The following is a 17,703-nucleotide window of genomic DNA, read 5'->3' on the forward strand; positions in this document are numbered from 1 at the left end:
TCCCTCCCAGTCTTAAATAACAGCTTTCAAATGCATGGAGATCCCTGGTGTAACTTTGACCTTGCAATAGCAGCCATCGTTTGCTGGGCTCCTTGGACTGTCCCTGGGGTGGTTACTGAAGAAAGGGCTGATTGTACTGGAGAGGGCAGTGGCATAACTGAAAGTGACTGAAGTTTGGAACCAAGATGTAAAGCTGTGTCTGTGGGTGCTGGCTCCTGGGGCTGACAACTGCTGGTTGTTTGCTTTTCCTGTCACCAGTGTTTCCCGCCTGTTCTCGGATGCCAAGAGGTTACTCTTGTACAGCCAACAGGACAAGAGCATAAAGGATGTCCAGAAGGTCCTGGGAAAACTGCGCAAGTTTGGAAACTCCTCTGGCTCAGGTAAAGGCATGGTAGGAAGAGCCTCCTACACCTGCCGCCTCTAGTAATGCTGATTTTGCATGTGTGTAAATTTCTGAAATGTGCCATCCTGGGAAGGTGCATGGTTATAACTTCCAGCTGATTAAACCCTTTGCAATCCTGCAGAAGCACCTTAAGCTGCTCTGTCAGCTTAGTGTGGTCTTTAGCTTCTTCTGTGGAAGAGAAAGAGGATGGTCTTAATGCCAGGAATGGCAGCTGTTTTGGATATGAAATTACAATCCTCAGCCCACTGAAGTAGGTCAATATGCCGATTTTTTTTTATTTTTTTATTTTTTTATTTTCCTCAAAGGAGTTTAAATAGTGTGTGTTTTTGGGAAGCACTAGTTATTTTGCCATTTTGTCAGTGGAGCAGTGAACACAGTATGGCTACAATTTATTGCTCTACCCCCTGAGCTTCAGAGGGAAGTGTCCTGGGAGGACACAGATGAAGAAAAGCTGATGTTGGCATCCAGTTTACAAATTCAAAGCTGATTAATATCTGACACTGAAGTCTCCCTTTCCCTTGGATTTTTTTGTTTCCGTGTGACTGACTGATACAGGATATTTTATCCTCTGCTGCTGTCTGGCAGGATTTTGAATGGCAGGATCCAGGAGAAAATGCTTTGTTTTGGGGGCTTGCACAGCCATATTTGCTGTGAACACTGAGAATCCTTCTTTTTTTAGCTTGTGCAGGAAGATCTGGTATGCCTTTCTGTCCCATGCAGGCAAGTAAGTGACTTCTCTGGGATCACAAGGGAGGCTTGCAGTAGAGCTGGGACCTGAACAGCTCTGCCTGGTCTCAGGGAATTGGCAGGTCTCATTATTGCTCAGTCTCTCTTACATGGCAACTTATTAGGGTTTTTTGGGGTACTCCTCTCAAAGATTGTTTCTCTTGGCTGCTGTGTTAGCACTGCATGCGTGTATTGGAGGTGGTGGAAAGTCATGGTTTATTAAAAAAATGCAGAAGGGAAGTAGAGCAGAGAGTGCAACCACTGAGTGTCTTCACCTACAGCCTCTATCCAGGCATATGGAACTCTTTGTGGGAGGTACTTTAGTATTTTGTGAAAGTTGTCACTGGTTTCATAGTTGCAGTTGTTCCTACCTTTCTACTTGTGTGGCTCAGGCAGACTCCAGGAAGCAAAAATCTGACCTGGTGTGATGAGAATACTTTAATGTCTGTGTCCTGAGCACAGGTTTAAAAGCAGAGGTGGTGGTTTTGCATCCTTTCCTGTGTTGCTCAGAACAATGCAGGTTGCTTTGAAATAATCTGTGTTATTAGTGACAGATTGGTGGATGTATGCTGGCTGTATGTGCAAACATGAGCTTTTCAAAGGATTTGTCTTGGCTATATAACCCTTCCCTCTGCCTTCAGGGCTGTGCAGAATCCTGATGTGACTGAATCTGCAAGTGTTACTGTGATCTTCCTTTTAGCTTTAGTTGACACTTGTCCTTATGTATAAGGGGCACCCTTCCTTGCTGGGGTCAGTATCCATATAACCAGCTTCTCCCCTTTGTACTCTGAACTGGTAAGTGGCATTGTCTTGCTTTTACTTGAATCTGGAGCAGTTGTAAGTGGGAGAGGATGCAGGGTGAACCTTCTGTGCAGAGATGGATGCATAATGAACACAGCCAAAATGAGCTAAGCTAGGTGTTTCCAAGGACAGATTTAATACTGTTTTCAACTGAGCTCTTCAAAGCCTTGGTTTGACTTGGTGGTCTCTTGGGAAAAAGCCCCCTTCATCAGCATGGTGGATGTTACTGTTACAGGGTTTTATATTTTATGCCCACAGTAACATCTGCAAGTTAACTCTTCCAAAGAGAAGAGTAGATACTGGTGTGTTGTACTGAAACATGCAGCAAACATCAGATGTAGACACAAGAAAACTATCAAAGCCATAAGCTGAAGTTGTTACTGCTGGGAAGGTTTGAGGGGGAGGAGTGATTCCAATAAGCATTTCACATAGGGAGTATTGTACAGGTCAAAAGTCAGAAGACTCATATTTCTCTACACTGTAAAGACTAGTGGACTGACTGCAAAAATAACCCTCAGATCAGTCATCAAAGATCATGTTTCTATAATAAAATATTTTAAATGTGTAATAAGAAATCAAGCCTCTGTATCATTGGAATGACAGACTGCTCATTGTTGTTAGGGCTTGTAGGGAACAAAGCCTGTTTGTCCTTCACATGATACACTCATTTACAAAGCCTCCAACTTGGGGTTCCCTGCTGCCTTCTCCTTGGCATTCGTTGTCTGACAGTGCATCAAACAGCATCCTCTAATCTTATGAGTACTTCTGTATTTATGCTTAGCAATGCTTAGATCCCTGTGCAAGGAAGGGAACTACAGGTCAACCCTTTAGCTGCTATTGACAATGAGGTGTGAGGTGCTTAAATACTTTCCTCTCTGGGACGTTTCCTCCAGTGACTCTGGGGACCTAGGAAAGACAGTAGGAGTGGATATCAGATGTAAGCACACCTCCAAACTTGAAAGCACTGTATTTATACATGTATTTCCCCAATTAGGAGGTCTAATTAACTGATGAGCTAATAATTGAAAACATTTGCAATACTTCCTCTGTTACAGTTCTGCCCTGGATCTGAAGCCATGTGAATCAGTGGTGCAGAGAGATGCAGCTTGTGTTTCCCAATGGGAGTGTCTGTGAGCTCCCTACTGTGTGATGTGGGCTCTGCTGGAGTTTCTGCAGCTTCTCCCCCTCCTCTCACATTGGTGTGGTGTCCTGCTTCCACACATTTCCCACTGCTGCCTGATGGCTTTGAAACAGGCTTCAGGAGGTGATCTTCCATTAATAATGTAAAAATTTTGAGCTGTGGTGTAGATTTTAGTTCTAACACCAGTCATGCAGAGCATGCATGCCTGTACTTGGCTTCAGGCATTTGAATCTGTTCAGGAAGCAGCTGCCAGAGTCCTTTCACTTCAAACTTCTTTAAAACAACCCTCACAAGTTCAAGATGGACTGTTAGTGTTGTCTGAGCTGAAATTAGGCACATGCTGAATGTTGGGGAAAGGAGACTTGCTTAAGATGGCAGGGTGCTTACACAGGTGCCTGCAAGTCAGCATCTTAGTTATAGTAAATGTAGGACAATTAAGCTTTTCTTCAGGGAGTGCTGTGTGCTCAAGCCAACAGATTTTGTATTCCCTTTTCCTCCAGGAGTCCAAGGGGGGGGCTCCTGGTCTCTACAGCTATGAGCCATGGCAGTGAGAAGGGAGGTTGTGATCAGTAGGGAACAGCCCACCCTTGCTTCCTGTAGCACCTTTTCTGGCCAGGATGAAGTACTAATTGGTGGTGTGAGGGAGTTCAGTATAGGCAGCTCATGTGCTGTACAGGCACTGCTGTTCTAGGGCCACTTCAAGCAAGCCCTGAGCAGTGAAATCTACATACAAGCACACACATACATTAATACAATCAATTCTGCAGGCAGCTGCCCTCTCTTTCCCAGCACTTGTTACTTGTCTGTCCAGCCATGTCTTCAAGGTCTTCAGCAGTCAAGATAAAAGCAGTACAAATCAGAATAGACAGCTGAAGACCTTAGTGTCAGTGAAGAACCATGACATAGCTGCCTAGGTTGCCACCTGCAGCAGGTTTGGCTCACTGCTTGAAGGCACTGGCTTTGCAACTGGTGTCAGTGCTGTTTTTAAGAGAGGATAAAGTATTCTCAAGAAATAAGCATTCCTACTGTTTTGAAAGGTGGAGAGACAGCTTGCTGTTGGCTCTGAGGCACATTTTCTTTATTTCTTCCATGTCTCTGCTGGGCTCCCAAATGCTTTGTTCTGCAGTGCCATGGGGCAATAAATAAACAGGTAAAATTAAAGCCACCTTCTCTGATTGTTGGTAGCAGTTGCACCTCTAAGCTAGTCTAGCTGATGTTTACTTCATTGCTGTCAGTTTTCAGTGATCCCAAAGGGTATGTTTCTGTTTTTCTTGAAACAAACCCAAATAAGCAAAAAAGGAGCAATGAAATAGGCAGAGAAAAACAAACATCGCCTAAGAAATTGCATCAGATCTCAGGGCATTATTACATATGTGCACTACCTTGCCCAGTTGTTTGCTGGATCATATAGCTTGTGGTGTAGGAGAAACATCTGAGTTGCATCCCCTACTTACATTGTACCTTTCTCCACAGATGTTGAGGCTGAGGGAGTGTGCAGCCTGTCTGGTCAGTGCTAATAGTACTACTTTTATTTTAACAGGTAAAAATGTATAGAGGGCTTGGGCGGAAGAGCAGCCTTGGGAGAGGCTTTCTTATGGCGTGTGTCCTGCTGTATGGTTGGCAGAGTACTTAGGAAAACAGGATGTTCTGCATTATCTACCAGATGACATTAAGGTGATAGCTAACTTCCTTCTCAGTGTCTTCTCCCTGACAAAAATCACTCCATGACCACAAGCTAAATACTCAGTTTGGTTGTTATAGCTGCCTACCTCTCCCTAATTAAGCTGGTTGCCTCCCTGACTTCCCTTGTGAAAGACCCAAGAAAAAAACAGCCAGCCTAGAATGAGGACTAAGAAACCTTATGCTCAGGAGGCCTTCACTCCAGGAGCTCCTGCAGACACCAGCTGGGGCAGGGTGGAATTCCTGCCATTGAATGGTTTCACGTGAATGTACACCTGAGTTCTCTGGTAGCTGCCATCCATAGTGATTGCTTCCCTCTGGGCCAGGGAAAATGTCACCAAAACCAGTGCCCAGTGGTATCAGTAGATGGATCTAGACTTGTAGGGGTAGCTGAGAAGACTGTTTTGCCTTTGATGTGTTTTCAGTAGGGGTTACTTTGTGTTAGCCCTCAGCAGCATTCCCCAGGACATTCCTGGTGGCTGTTGCCTCCCAACCCAAAGCATCCAGCCAGGAAGGGGAGCCTGGGATGGTGTAGACACTGATGTAATTACTGCTTTGGCCAGATGCAGTTTTTTGGGGTGAAGCAAGTGCACCCATGTGCCAGTACTGGGTATTTTGTGCAATCCAAGGTTTTTCTAGTATGCCGTGTTGATCAGGCAGGAGGAGTTCTGGGTACATACGGCAGTTTTCCCACATGTACCTAATTAACTTTGTGTTCAAATGACTGGGTCTCAGAGCAAGCACGGAGCTGAATGTTCTTAGAATTGTTTTTTTTTCACCCTTTCAAGGAGTGTTTGTGCAGGCAGTTGCAGATGTTCTGGAAAATCCCTTCCAGTGTGTTCTTGGAAGGGCCCATGCTACAAAGCTTCTGTGTGAATCCAGTGGGTTTGTTACTTTTGTCCTCAACCAAAATTGAGACACTGACAATCAAGAGGTATGCAAAGATAGAGAAGAATTCTTATGGCAGTGTGGATCCCCCAGGTTGTGTGTTGGGCAGTTAGCTATGCAGTGTTCATTAGTGTGGTGGCATGTCACTTGCTGAAATACACATTTGGACAGTAACCTCCTTCAATAGAGTCTACTTCTGCTTTCATTAATGTTTTTAAGCCAAAGATGAGATTAAAATAATAAAATTATGTTGACAGACATTTAAGCACAAAGGTCTGCTGCAGCAGTAAATCTGTTACCAGGGAAATTATACTTATGGGATCATGGGGCTGTCCCTGAACTTTCAGAGGTCTTTGTCTGCAATAGCATTGTTATTACATGATGGTGCTTAGAGGTTGAGATGAGTAAATTGATACAGCATAATATGCATCCCTGTCTCCTGATTCTGCAGCACTGGCCTTTGGTGTCTGGTTTTAGTCTGAACTTCCCTTATGAGATGCTTTTGAAGTAAGACTATTAGTTATGGTGGCTTTGCTTCTAGGTAGAAGCAGGGTGAGTGGAAATGGGAGGGAAAGACTGAAGTACTGTTAAAAGTAGGTTTAAAAAAAATGTGTTCCATGTTTGGTTAGATCTGGCCTTGTAGTGTCTGCACTATACTAGGTGACAGGAGCTTGAGAAGAGCATATCTGGGAATCTTGTCACACAAGACTGCATGAACTTTGTTAGAAACACATGAGAAGGATCACAGGCATGTCAGCATTGGTCTTTATTGGGGAAGGGCTGCACTAGCAACTCGGTTACGTTAGGACTATCTAACCTGATGGGGCCAGCTAATGGTGTGACTGTGCTGGGAGGCCAACGGTGCCCATATTTACAGTTAGCAACACAGTTAGTCCAACAAATATCAAATCACTGTACCTTAAAGGCACCTTCTTTATCATGCTATTAATTTGTTTAGATAAAGACACAATGATAAAGAAAACAAGAATTGCTTACTGTGCTTGTCAGTATGAGTAATATCAGCATGAGTAATATCAGCATGTGCTGCAGAAGCAGGGCAGTATGAAGTTCTGGGTCCTTTCTTTAGTCTCTCAAACCTCATTATGCTGGTCTGTCAATGCTGACTTTTGTTTTAAATGAGAAAATAAAATATAGAGTATTAAACAAATTATTACACCTTTACACTCTATTATATCCCTCTTTTGTATGCAACTGCTTTAGTAAAGCTTGCTAATAGCAGCATAATGTTGCCAATACCTTATGCTCCATGTGAAGTTCAATTTGCATTTATATTGTTTTCCACTCTGACACACCTTCTGGATGTATTCTTAGCAACTTATCTCAGAATCAAAATGAACTGCCTGATTGGTTGAAGGTTGTGTTTGGTTTATTTAAGCTACAGTCTGAGGTTGGTTGACAGAGCAGGACAGACTTTTCACATTGAGCTTGGTGTTAGCAGTCCCCCAGGAAATCTGTCACGCTGTCATCTGGTGGAAAGGTGAGCTTTCCTGGGTTTTTCTGTGGGGCTCAACTCTCATCAGTGGCTACTATGAAAGTGCCACAGCTGGAAAAAACCCTGTCCACTTCTGTGTCTGACTTGGTACTGGGGCTGGAATGCCTGACTTGGATCTGACCTCCTATATCTTTTAATATTCAGCTTTGGAGCCTTCTCTAGTAATGATATTTTTAATCTTCAGTGTGCATTATGAACTCTTTATTACTTCATTTTTTTACAGCATTCCTGTGAGCTGAGTAAACAGCTGCCAAGGAACTGGAGCCCTAGTTCTGAAACCGTAGGATGTTGCAGTTTTCAGTGTAGTCAGGATGCAAAAAAAGGTGGTGGCTTTGAAATATTCTGATGTTGATTCAAAGTTCATTTTTACCCAGGCAAGAGGATGGAGCACTGCTTGACGAAATTTATTTGAAAAACCATGAAAACTTAGTGTTTATAGGCAGACTTTTTCATGGGAAACAGATGGTGTTATATTTACATATTTTTGGTCATAAAGTAAGCGAGTTTTAATGCCAGGACCCTGAATAAAAACAAACAATATATTCTACCTCCTGTTGAAGTGTTCATTTCCACTCTAGATTGTTTTTTTGTTTGCCCTGTTTTACTAAGTAGTTCTCTTGTTTGAGATGCCTTTATAGTTTGGGTTACAGGTTTTATGTTTGTATCATACTTTGCATATGGTTTTTTCTTTAAGTTCTAGAGACAGTTTTGAAATTAAATGCAAAAGCTACAGAATAAAGAAAACCATGTGTGCTTATTTTTGTATTAAATTATTTTTAATAAAAGTGAGTTTGTTAAAACTATATATTGCTTATGCCTGTGTGGCATGAGATCCTCAGCTGATGAAAAACTGGTGTTCTGCAGATTGAAGTGGAATGTAGTTCAGCTATTAGCTAAATATCTTGCCCTAGCTTTTTTTTTATGCTGATCTGGCAGCCCTAAGCTATATATGGAGGAGATTTGGGCTGATCTGTGACACATCTTCTGTAAACAGCCAAAGTTTCCTTCCCTTTCTGATGTAGTTTTAGTCTTAGGGATGGTGCAATAAAAGACCATTTTAAGGGATTTTTAAAGAAAGACCCTGTGTGGTCTGAACTTTTCTGTTCTTCCAAAGATATCTTTCTAGAGGCAAATGCTACCTGAAGGAGTCCTTAAATGCATTTTTGGTTGGCATTGGTAGAGGTTTGCATGACTACAACCAACAGGAACTTAATAAGCATGACATATCATATCTCAGGAGGTCCTTTCCTGGTAGTTCTCCATCTACTTTAGGAAGTGCAGCTGAAACATAACTGAGCGAGGCTGCCTGAACATACATATATACCAGATGGGGATTTGCTCATGGGGCAAAGGCAGTTTATTGCAAAGACAGCAATACCTCAAGTCTGAGTGCTTGTTCTGACTTGTGCCAGCCAGCTGCTTAAGAAGGCACCAGCTGCAGTCTGCCCAACAAAATCCTACTTCAGAACAGTAGAAAAAGTGCATTGCCATTTAAGAGAAGAGGCAGACATGAGAACACATTGTCCCAACAACTTCCCTTGCAGCTGAGGCACAGCTGTGTGATGACATGGTCAGCAGCCACCAGAGATTCTTGCTCACCTGTGTCATTACCATGCTCTGTTCACATATTTGTCCACTGCCTGGCAGCTGAGGAGAGGTCTGCTGTCAAGCCAGAGGACAGATACATGGAGAGTTAAATAGCCCTTTAAGACCACAAGTGTCTTCACCTGCTTGGTCCATTTCCTTCCTTTTCGTGTTTCCTCTTGCTGCTACCTGAAGGAAGTCCAATGAATTTTACTCGGACATCTGTAAAATAATGCAAAAGACCTCTATAAAATACATGTTCAGTTTTATTCAGGTTAACTGCACTGTTCTGGTACTCTAGTACAGAGGACCAGGTTACTAAAGCAATAAGAGGCATTGCTGTTTTGTGTCTACTGGTGATAATCCTGTCCTCTGTGTAAAATACAGTGAACACTGGTATTCGTGCAAGTACTCCAAGGTACTTTCAGTCAGCAGGCAATGTCAGTACTGAAGGAAAGCAACAGTCAGAATATTGCTAGTTCAGAAGGACACCACACTGAAGGATGAACTGCTCAGAGTACCAAGTCAGGTCTGTTGGGAGGACCTAATGTGAACAGCAGTGAAGCATTGCTCTTGGGATACAAAAGAATCTCTAGCCAAGACTTTATGGAAATTTGGGAAATCTGTATCTACTGAACATCTAATTTTCCATCTTTCCCAGAGATAAAGTTCTTGAACTATTTCGAAGTGCTGTTGCTCAACAGTGTGATTTTTTTTTTTTTTTTATCATGAAGGAGATGAGTCCTTGCAAAGGTTTACCAAAACTAGTCAGAACAAAGTTCTGTTTGTTTCAGTGCTGAAGCTTGATTTTTTTTTTTTTTCTTCAGACTTGAGCCTCAAAGGCAAAACCAAGCTCTACATGATGGATAACTTCCCAGTGTCCAACTAAACTGAAACATAGAGAGCTGTCATGAAAGGTTGAAATAATTTAGATGTAGGTATGTTCTCAGCATAATTAAGCAGTGTTCCTGCTTAAACTAACTGAACTATAATGATTGGCTTATCCTTGTTAAACTGTAGTGATTTTTGCTACCTTCTGGATTGGTTTGACCCTTTGTTCTGCAGGTGGCTTTTGCTGTTGTGTGCTAGATGGAAGAGCATTAGGACTTAGCACTGAATCCAGAAGTGGTGTCTTCCTGAATGTAAGGGAAGTAAGAGCCATTATGATCTGCTAACTGCAGACTTGATATAGTGTTAAACTTCACAAGAAGTCAAATGAGAGTCAGGTTCCCTGGGTCTGTGACAAGTGAGAGGAAAGGAGCCATGGCTGGGTGAGGCTTCACACCCAAAGGAGAGGTGGCTTTTTTGATTCTCATCAGCCGTTCTGTGCAAGGCTAAACAAATATAAGTACTGGATAGTCAGGGCATTTTGATTCTGGGCAGCTCTTCTTGTCATTTTCCTTAAGGTTTATCACTACCCATGCCAGTTTCCTGGGGGAAGCCTTTCAAACTGCATAGTTGGTACTGTGCTAAGTTTCAAGTAGGATGATATGGCTTGGGTGGTTGTATGTGCTTCTTTTGGGGCTTCAGAATGCTTCTGATATTATTGTCTTCTGTTTGCATTTGAACGAGCAGTCTCCCAAATGCTTCCCCACATAGCCAGCTCATGAAAGCTCTTCTGCTGTTAGTAATGATCATTTGATTAAAATATCCAGTCTTGCCTTTTCCTCTGACTTGAATTTTCCAGGAATTTAAGGTCACTTGCCCAAGTACAACGAATTCTGTACTGAGTCTTCTGTGGTCACAGCTTATACTTTCAACATCTTCTTAGCTCTGTGCTTTTAAATAGCATGTCATTCCTTGTATGCTAACACCATTGTTTGTCATCAGAATAGTGGCTTGCGGCTGGATGTGACTATGACATTTGTTTTACAGTGTGTCTTTATTGATTTTTTTTAATGTATTTTACCGGATCTGAGTTGATGGTTTGAAACATCTGAAATCTGTGTATTATCTAGGGCATAACATTCTTAGTGAAGTCAAAATCCAATCTTCTTTACTTTAACAGCAAACCTTTATCTTCAGCCTCTTTGAATGCACATCTCTTTCTGAGCTGTGTTTGACCTTTAGAGACCTTCTCCACAGCCTGTACCAGTCCTAAATGTTTCTTAATATGACTTCTGAAAATCACTTTGTTGTAATAATTAAGTATTATATCTGATCAGATCTGAGGTCTCATATCTGTACCTGACAAGGTTATTCAAAGGCTGAGAGATTTGCAGTTTGTCATTATTTTGTGGAAAATTGCAGGGGAACTTTCAACCAGTTACAACTGCTGTGTAATTTGGAGTGCTGCTCAGGATTTACCACTCGCACCAACACAGTGAAGATATGTAGGGTGTTTCCTTTAATCCTGCAATTTATTTATTTATTTTTTTCCACTGTTAGAAGACCAAATACATATCTTCTAATTTTTCATTGGCAAGCTGTCTCTGCTGATTAGAGAACTTGGCCTGCAGCAGGGGAAGACGCAAAAATGTCCCTCCTGTGGTGTTACACGTGGCTCGGGGCGGTGGTTGGGCTCATCCTTTTATAGGCAGAGCTCTGCAGGCTGTTTGCTGGCAAGACTGATGGTGACTGGCCTGTGGTTTTCACTTCTGTGACTTGCCTTCACTTTCTGATCTGGAGTCCTTCTGTGGGTGTGTCTGTCATGCAGGAGGGGATCTGATGGCATTTGGGACCTAAAGTGCTGCCCAAAGAGAGGTACCAGCCTTATGTTTGCCCACTGACTTTCCATGTAGGTTGGAGGTGGGATCTCAGCTGGCTTAAATGGGCTTACATCCCTGAAGCCAACATAGAACCATAGAATCATTGTTGGAAAAGACCTTGAAGATCAAGTCCAACTGTTAACCTAGCACACTACCAAGTCCCTCACTAAACTGTGTTCCTGAGCAATTAGCCCCAGTAAAGAGTAACTGACAGTTGGTCTTCTGCACCTGTGCTAGTACATGTGCCAGCTCTGCTTCTGTGAGTGCTGGCTGCTACTTTTAAAGATCATCTAAGCAAAAGCTGTGACTTGTAGAGGAATGGAGATGGTTCCAGTGTCTGCAGGCCCAAGATAAGAGGGAAGACATGGCCTGTTACAGAGCATTTGCCTTTCTCCCAGGAGAAATCCTAACTGCTGGAGATGCAGAACAGGCTGCCTTCTCTTTACCCACATCAGCATTTCACAGGAGCTCTGTTGAAGTGGGTGCTCATAGAGTTTTATCTAATGTCTGCAGAGGCACCACTGTCACACATCTGACAAACACAGAGCAGAGGGCTGTAGCCTACCACAAAAACAGGTCAAGCCACAGCTGAAGAAGGAACAGCACTTTGTGAGCAAATTAGGCTTGTGTTTTCATACTAAGCAATCCTGCACAACAGGCCTGCTGAGCTGCTTGTTTTCTTGTCAGCAAATCAGGCTCTGGCCATCAAACTTGTTCAGAGGACAGATTTAGCTCCTGCCAGCATCAGCAGGGATACAGGCAGCTCTGAGAGCTATTCCAACCACAAAGGGGGAAGAGTGCTTGCAGGAAAAGGGAAATGAAAACATTGTAATTGTTTTTTTTTAAAAAAGGTATTTTAAAATGCTTTCTGGATGTGTTGCCCAAGCTTAGGAATACAGTGAAGGCAGATGAAAATTTGCCAGCTTGCCAAGCTCAGCACTGAGCCATGTAAAGGGTTTGCTTTTCACCTTGTAGATCTGGGTCATGGGCTCAGTAGGGCACAAAACTGTAACATGCTTCAGCATAGAATCGTAGAATAATTTGAGTTGGAAGGGATGTTTCATAGGTCAGCTAGTCCAAGCCCCCTGCAATGAGCAGGGACATCAACTAGACTTCTCTGATCCGGGTGGGGGGTCTTGCATTTGGCCTTATTGAGCTTCATGATATTCACATAAGCCTACTTCTCAAGCTTGCCCAGGTCCCTCTAGATGACATTCTGTTCCTCAGACTTACCAACCACATGACTCAGCTCAATGTTGCCTGCAGACTTAATGCAGGTGCACTAGGGAACAAATGACTTTCTCTGGTGATGGGCTCTATGCAAACTGTCCTTAAAGATCTGCCAGTTCTGTTCTGCTCCCTTGTCCTTGAGGGCAGTTTCCCAGTAGGTCCTATTGAGTGATTCTTCAAGAGTTCAAAGTTAGCTTTCCTGAAATTCAGGGTCCTGATTTCATGCTTCTCCTGACCCATATCCCTCAGGACTGTGAATGCCACCAGTGCATGAGCACTGCAGCCCAAGAGAGATTGCTGTTTCCTCTGGATGATCATCAGTCCATGAGTCCTTCAGTCTTTGATTCCAGTGTTGAAATTGCTTGAAAGCTTATTTTTATGGAAAGTAGCTTCATACACCTTCTGCCTATAAGTAAGTGTGGGTAATGAGCGTGAAAATCAGTTGAGGTATTCAAGTGCACCTGTCTTGTATTCCTGAGGAATACTTCCTAGATACTTCACTGAAAAATAAATACAGAATTCCAGTGTTGTTAGGTAATTCTGCAGCAGCACTTGGTTTACCTCCCCTGGTCCTCTCCCCATGTGAGGTTTTGCTGAATGCTACATCATGTTCCCAGCCTGAGTCGTCTTAGTGGTCATGTGTGCTACCAGTAAATGTTTTTGACTCTTGGTCTCAGCTTCAGCCCTTTCATGTGCTTGTGTTTTGCAAAAACTCCTGTTGCTGGGAGTACGACCAGTGAATAAGCAATGCCTGGAGTGAAGCAGGCCTGTGTGTTCAAGGAGCCTCATGACCTTGTCCTCCTATCATGCCTGGACACTAGAAAGGTGTTGCACAAGCTTGACACCCATCTGTGCAATCAGGTTGGCATGGGAGTCTGAGTTACTGCCCTCACATAAGAGGGTTGTGCAGGTGCCACACACCCACCTACCTTCTTTTCATAGAATCACAGAATGGCTTAGGTTGGAAGAGTCCTCAAAGACTGTCTAGTTCCAGCCCCACTGCATGAGCAAGGACACCTCCCACTAGACCAGGTAGATCAAAGCCCTGTCAAACCTGCCTTTGAGCATTTCCAGGGATGGGGTATCCACAATTCTCTGGGCAACCTAAGCGGCAAACTAGGAGCCATGAATCTTGTATCTTTGTGGTCACTCTCTATTCCTTGCTTTGCTCTTTAAAGTAAGCTGGTGGAGATGGGTGCCTTTGACTCTATTGTGCTGGGAACCCATTTGCCTCTTCTCCTCTTTGGACACTTACAGAAACCTGCTGACTCTAAAGCTTCCTGTGCCTGATCCTGTCTCACTATTTCATCTTGCTGTGATGTGTCAGTTCTGCTGTTAGGAAAATGATGGGATTGCCCTATGAGCAGCCTCTGTGATGAGAAGCAAAGGGTTATAATTTAACACTAGCTTCTCTGTTGCCTTGATGTTTGAATGTGGGTAATACAGGCTTAACCAAAGGCTAGTAAATCCTCCAACCGCAATGGATATACAGAAAATAACATAATTGTTTTCTGCCTTGAATGTCCACCAGTAGGGCTTGAAATACCCTGAAGATAAATAGTCACGTTTGTGGATGGGAACACTGAACACTGCCTTGCTTTCTTCTTAGCCTCTGAATCAACTTAGTACATGAATACCCTTTTCCCACTTCCTTCACCTAGTTTCTTGTAGGTACTTATGGCATGTGAAGCTAACAGTTTGGGACGTAAACAGTAGATCCACCTGCCACGTTGTTTTCACTGAGGTTGTTAGGTTTAACAAGGCTGAAAATCAGGCTTATTGTAGATTATGGGTGCAAACCATTTGGGCAGAAACCCCACAAATTGAAGCCAGACCAGGTGACCTTTGTACCCTATGGTAGATTGTGATATGTTGAAATACCTCTTACGTGCCTTTCATTTTTAGAAGGCAGTGTTCAGGATATGAAAAACGTGGCCACAATTTCCATGGGGTTTTGTTTTTCTACCCTATTGTTTTATTTTAAAAGACACTGCATCATTAAGCTTCTGGAGGAATGTATGAGCTCTCTGTGCTTCCAAGTGAAGCAATAAAGAAAGGGAGAAAAGTTTAAAAGGAGAATAGTCCTGTTCTATGTGTAGCCTGTTACCACAGGCTTTTTTTGTGTTGCTTGTCTGGTCTGTAGGTGTTCCTGATATTGCTGGAAATCGTCACTGCCTGCTGTGGGACCTGGCACAATCACACTTGTAGTAAGATCAGCTAATTAAAAGTGGTTCCTGGCTGTGTGCTCTCTTGTTTTTTTCCAGCACTGAGCCACCTTTTAAGCTTGTTAAAGTAACTGGATGTGATTCCAGGATGAGGACACTAAAAACCTCTGGCTGTGAAGCATTTATGGACCATGGACACTTTATTCACCTCACAGTCAGTGCTTCAGTTCTGATTTGCATGGAAGAGAAGCCCCATATAGCAGTGACTTGCTGTTTTTTTTATAATGAACATTTTTGCTTGCTGTTTGGTTTAACTGGTACTGTAGCAAGGGTGGAGGTTCTGTTTTTCTTTGCTAATTCATGTAGATGTCTTGAGCTGCTTGAGTAGACTTCCTCCCCCTTATTATCACAACAGCATGATTCTTAAGCAAGGAATAACCAGCCCAGCTCTGCCCTCAGGCTTGAAGGTGCTGGAGAAGGTTAAGCTGTCAAGAAACTTTCAATCTTAACAAGATTTAAAAGTGTCAATCCTGTAGGAGATGCTCTGCAACCTGAAACTTGCAAAGGTTTCCATGCACAGAATTCTGCCCCCAGCACTGGTTTGAACTGTGTGGAAACGAAGAACAGCTGTGCCCTTCATGAAGTCAGTATCCATTAAATGCTGTCACGTGTGATTGTCTAATCCTGACCTGTGACTTCAGAGAGAGAGGGTGGTTTTGTGGTTAAGGCACAAGACCACCAGCTCTGGAAGATCTCAGTTCTGCTGGAGGCTCCCTTACATGACCGTGGAGAGGACTTTTCTCCCTGCCACATGTGGGAAATGGGCTTCTCTTCTCCTGCTTGTTTCTTGTGGATAGGGATTGTTGTTGCCCGCTTTGTTTCTGTGCAGCGCCTGAGCCAGAGTTAGGCAGAACAAAAGCATTTCAGTGCCTGCTGGTATTAGGGGGGTAATTGGCATGGTTGATAAGCAAAGCCCCTGTGTATGTTCTCTGCTGTTCCATTCCTCCCTTGAGGGCAAGGCTGAAACTATGAAAGTATAGTCTACTATAAGGACAAACTACCTCAGTATTTCTTCTGCAGATGCGCATCTCGCCACTGAGTCACAGAGATGGATCATGTCACATGTGACTCTCTTGGAGTGTGATGGCTCATTTTGACCTCAAGTTCATCTCCATATTTGTCTGGTGTTTGTTTTTATTGCTAGGGCTTTAGGTTTGAGCAAAAGGCTGTGGTGGTGGTGAGGGCAGCCTGCAGGACTGCAGCTCCCCTGGTCTTCTGTTGAAGGTGGTGAAGGTAGGACAGGATGCTCATCCGTGTCAGCAAAATAACATGGGGGATATTGTCTCTGATGTGTTCTCTGTTGCTTGCTGACCATACTTATGATCTCAGTCAGTCTCAAGTGTGAGAGATGATACGTGATTTTAATCACATTTGAGCTCATACACTTTGCCTCACGTTTTTTGAGTAACTTGATAGTACGTCTGAGCTTTTATGGAAGGAAAATACTGCAGTAGTTGGCCTCTGGTTGTTAAATGTGTTCTTCCACTCCAGATGTTTGCATTATTAGGTAAGCTTGGTATTAGCCTTCAAAAGGCTTGTCTGTTTCTTTTGTTTTCTATTTTTGGTGCAGTTCATTTAGTTAATGCTTTTGTATTTCCTTAGGCACTAGTGGGCAAGCAGTCTTGGAGGAGAATGGCTGTTTTTAATAGGAAACCTCTATTAAGTCTTGTCTTTTTTGAAGTATCCAGGACAGGAATTTAGACTGATTGCAGTGTTCAGTGCTTTTCTGTGGTCTGCAACTCACTGTGCATGCCTTCATGTATGAGGAGGATTGTGTGAGACACTGAGCCACAAGTGCTGTAAGTAGGACCAGGGGCAAGAGAGAAAATGCATGGTTAGGAAGGCTTGCTTTTTGCTTAGGGTGCTGCATTGGGACCGTGGCACTGGGATTTGGTCTCTTGGTCTCCCAGAGCTTCCATGTGTGGCCTCGGGCAGATAAGAGTTATAAGTAGTGAGCATGGGTTTGTGCCCAGTTGGCTGGAAGCCAAGCATTGTCCCACAAGCAATTTTGGTTACATCACGTGTTGGTAACTTTACATTCTGTTCCCTTTTTGTTTTCCTCCAAACGATGACAGAAGCTCCATCAGATGTTTATAGGAGTTGCCTTGGAAGGCAGCTTCCATTTTCAGCAAATTCTAGTGCTGAGCAAGTATGAAAATGCCCAGCATAGCAAAAAGGCAGGGAGGAAACACTATGTTGACAGGGAGCTTAATTACACTGGTTAGTTACAGCTATGGACAGTGTCAGGCTCTTTGTTACTCCCCATCCTGATCATGGACAGGCTAGCAGGAATTCTAATGTAGTTGCTCTCCTGCAATTACCTGAGGAAAACATCCCTGACCAAGAAAAACCCTGATTCCACATGGCAAAAAAACCCTCCAACCAAACCCACAAACAGAACAGCCTAGAGAAACCCTAAAGGAAAGCAACAATGAAGAAGCAGAGAAAAGCATAAGAATTAATTGCTTGGTTACATTTTTAAAGATGTGTGGCCCCTTAAGAGTATCTTGAAAAAGATTTTAAACGGGGATAACCTGAAAGAAAAGGCTTGCAAGCATCCGATTTCTGCATGCCAGCGTGCCTTCGGCCAGCTGCCCCTTTGTCCATCGGAGTTTCTGAACCGTCGATGATCTCACCAAAAAAATAAACAAGCTGCACACGTCTTTGGGGAGTTCAGCGCGCTGAGGAAGCAGCCAAGGAATCGGGGTGGGCGGGAATTTTTTTCCTCCAGTTGCCACGAAGCGGGGTGCTTCGGCTTCTGCCGGGAACAAAAGGACGTTTTTCTGTTCCTGCAGGAGCTGCCT

General features: G+C 43.4%; 1 protein-coding gene across 1 annotated transcript in view; it reads left to right on the top strand.

Annotated features, from left to right (window-relative positions):
* Positions 1-17,703, top strand: part of ABCA1 (ATP-binding cassette, sub-family A (ABC1), member 1) — a 76,970-nt gene that overhangs the window by 10,377 nt on the left and 48,890 nt on the right. Inside the window, exon 4 of the mRNA XM_009998173.1 lies at positions 259-380. Coding sequence (XP_009996475.1) covers positions 259-380 — 122 coding nt within the window. The remainder of the gene's footprint in view (positions 1-258; positions 381-17,703) is intronic.

Source organism: Chaetura pelagica, unplaced genomic scaffold (genome assembly GCF_000747805.2).
Source record: "Chaetura pelagica isolate M959 unplaced genomic scaffold, ChaPel_1.0 scaffold145, whole genome shotgun sequence".
Taxonomy (NCBI): domain Eukaryota; kingdom Metazoa; phylum Chordata; class Aves; order Apodiformes; family Apodidae; genus Chaetura; species Chaetura pelagica.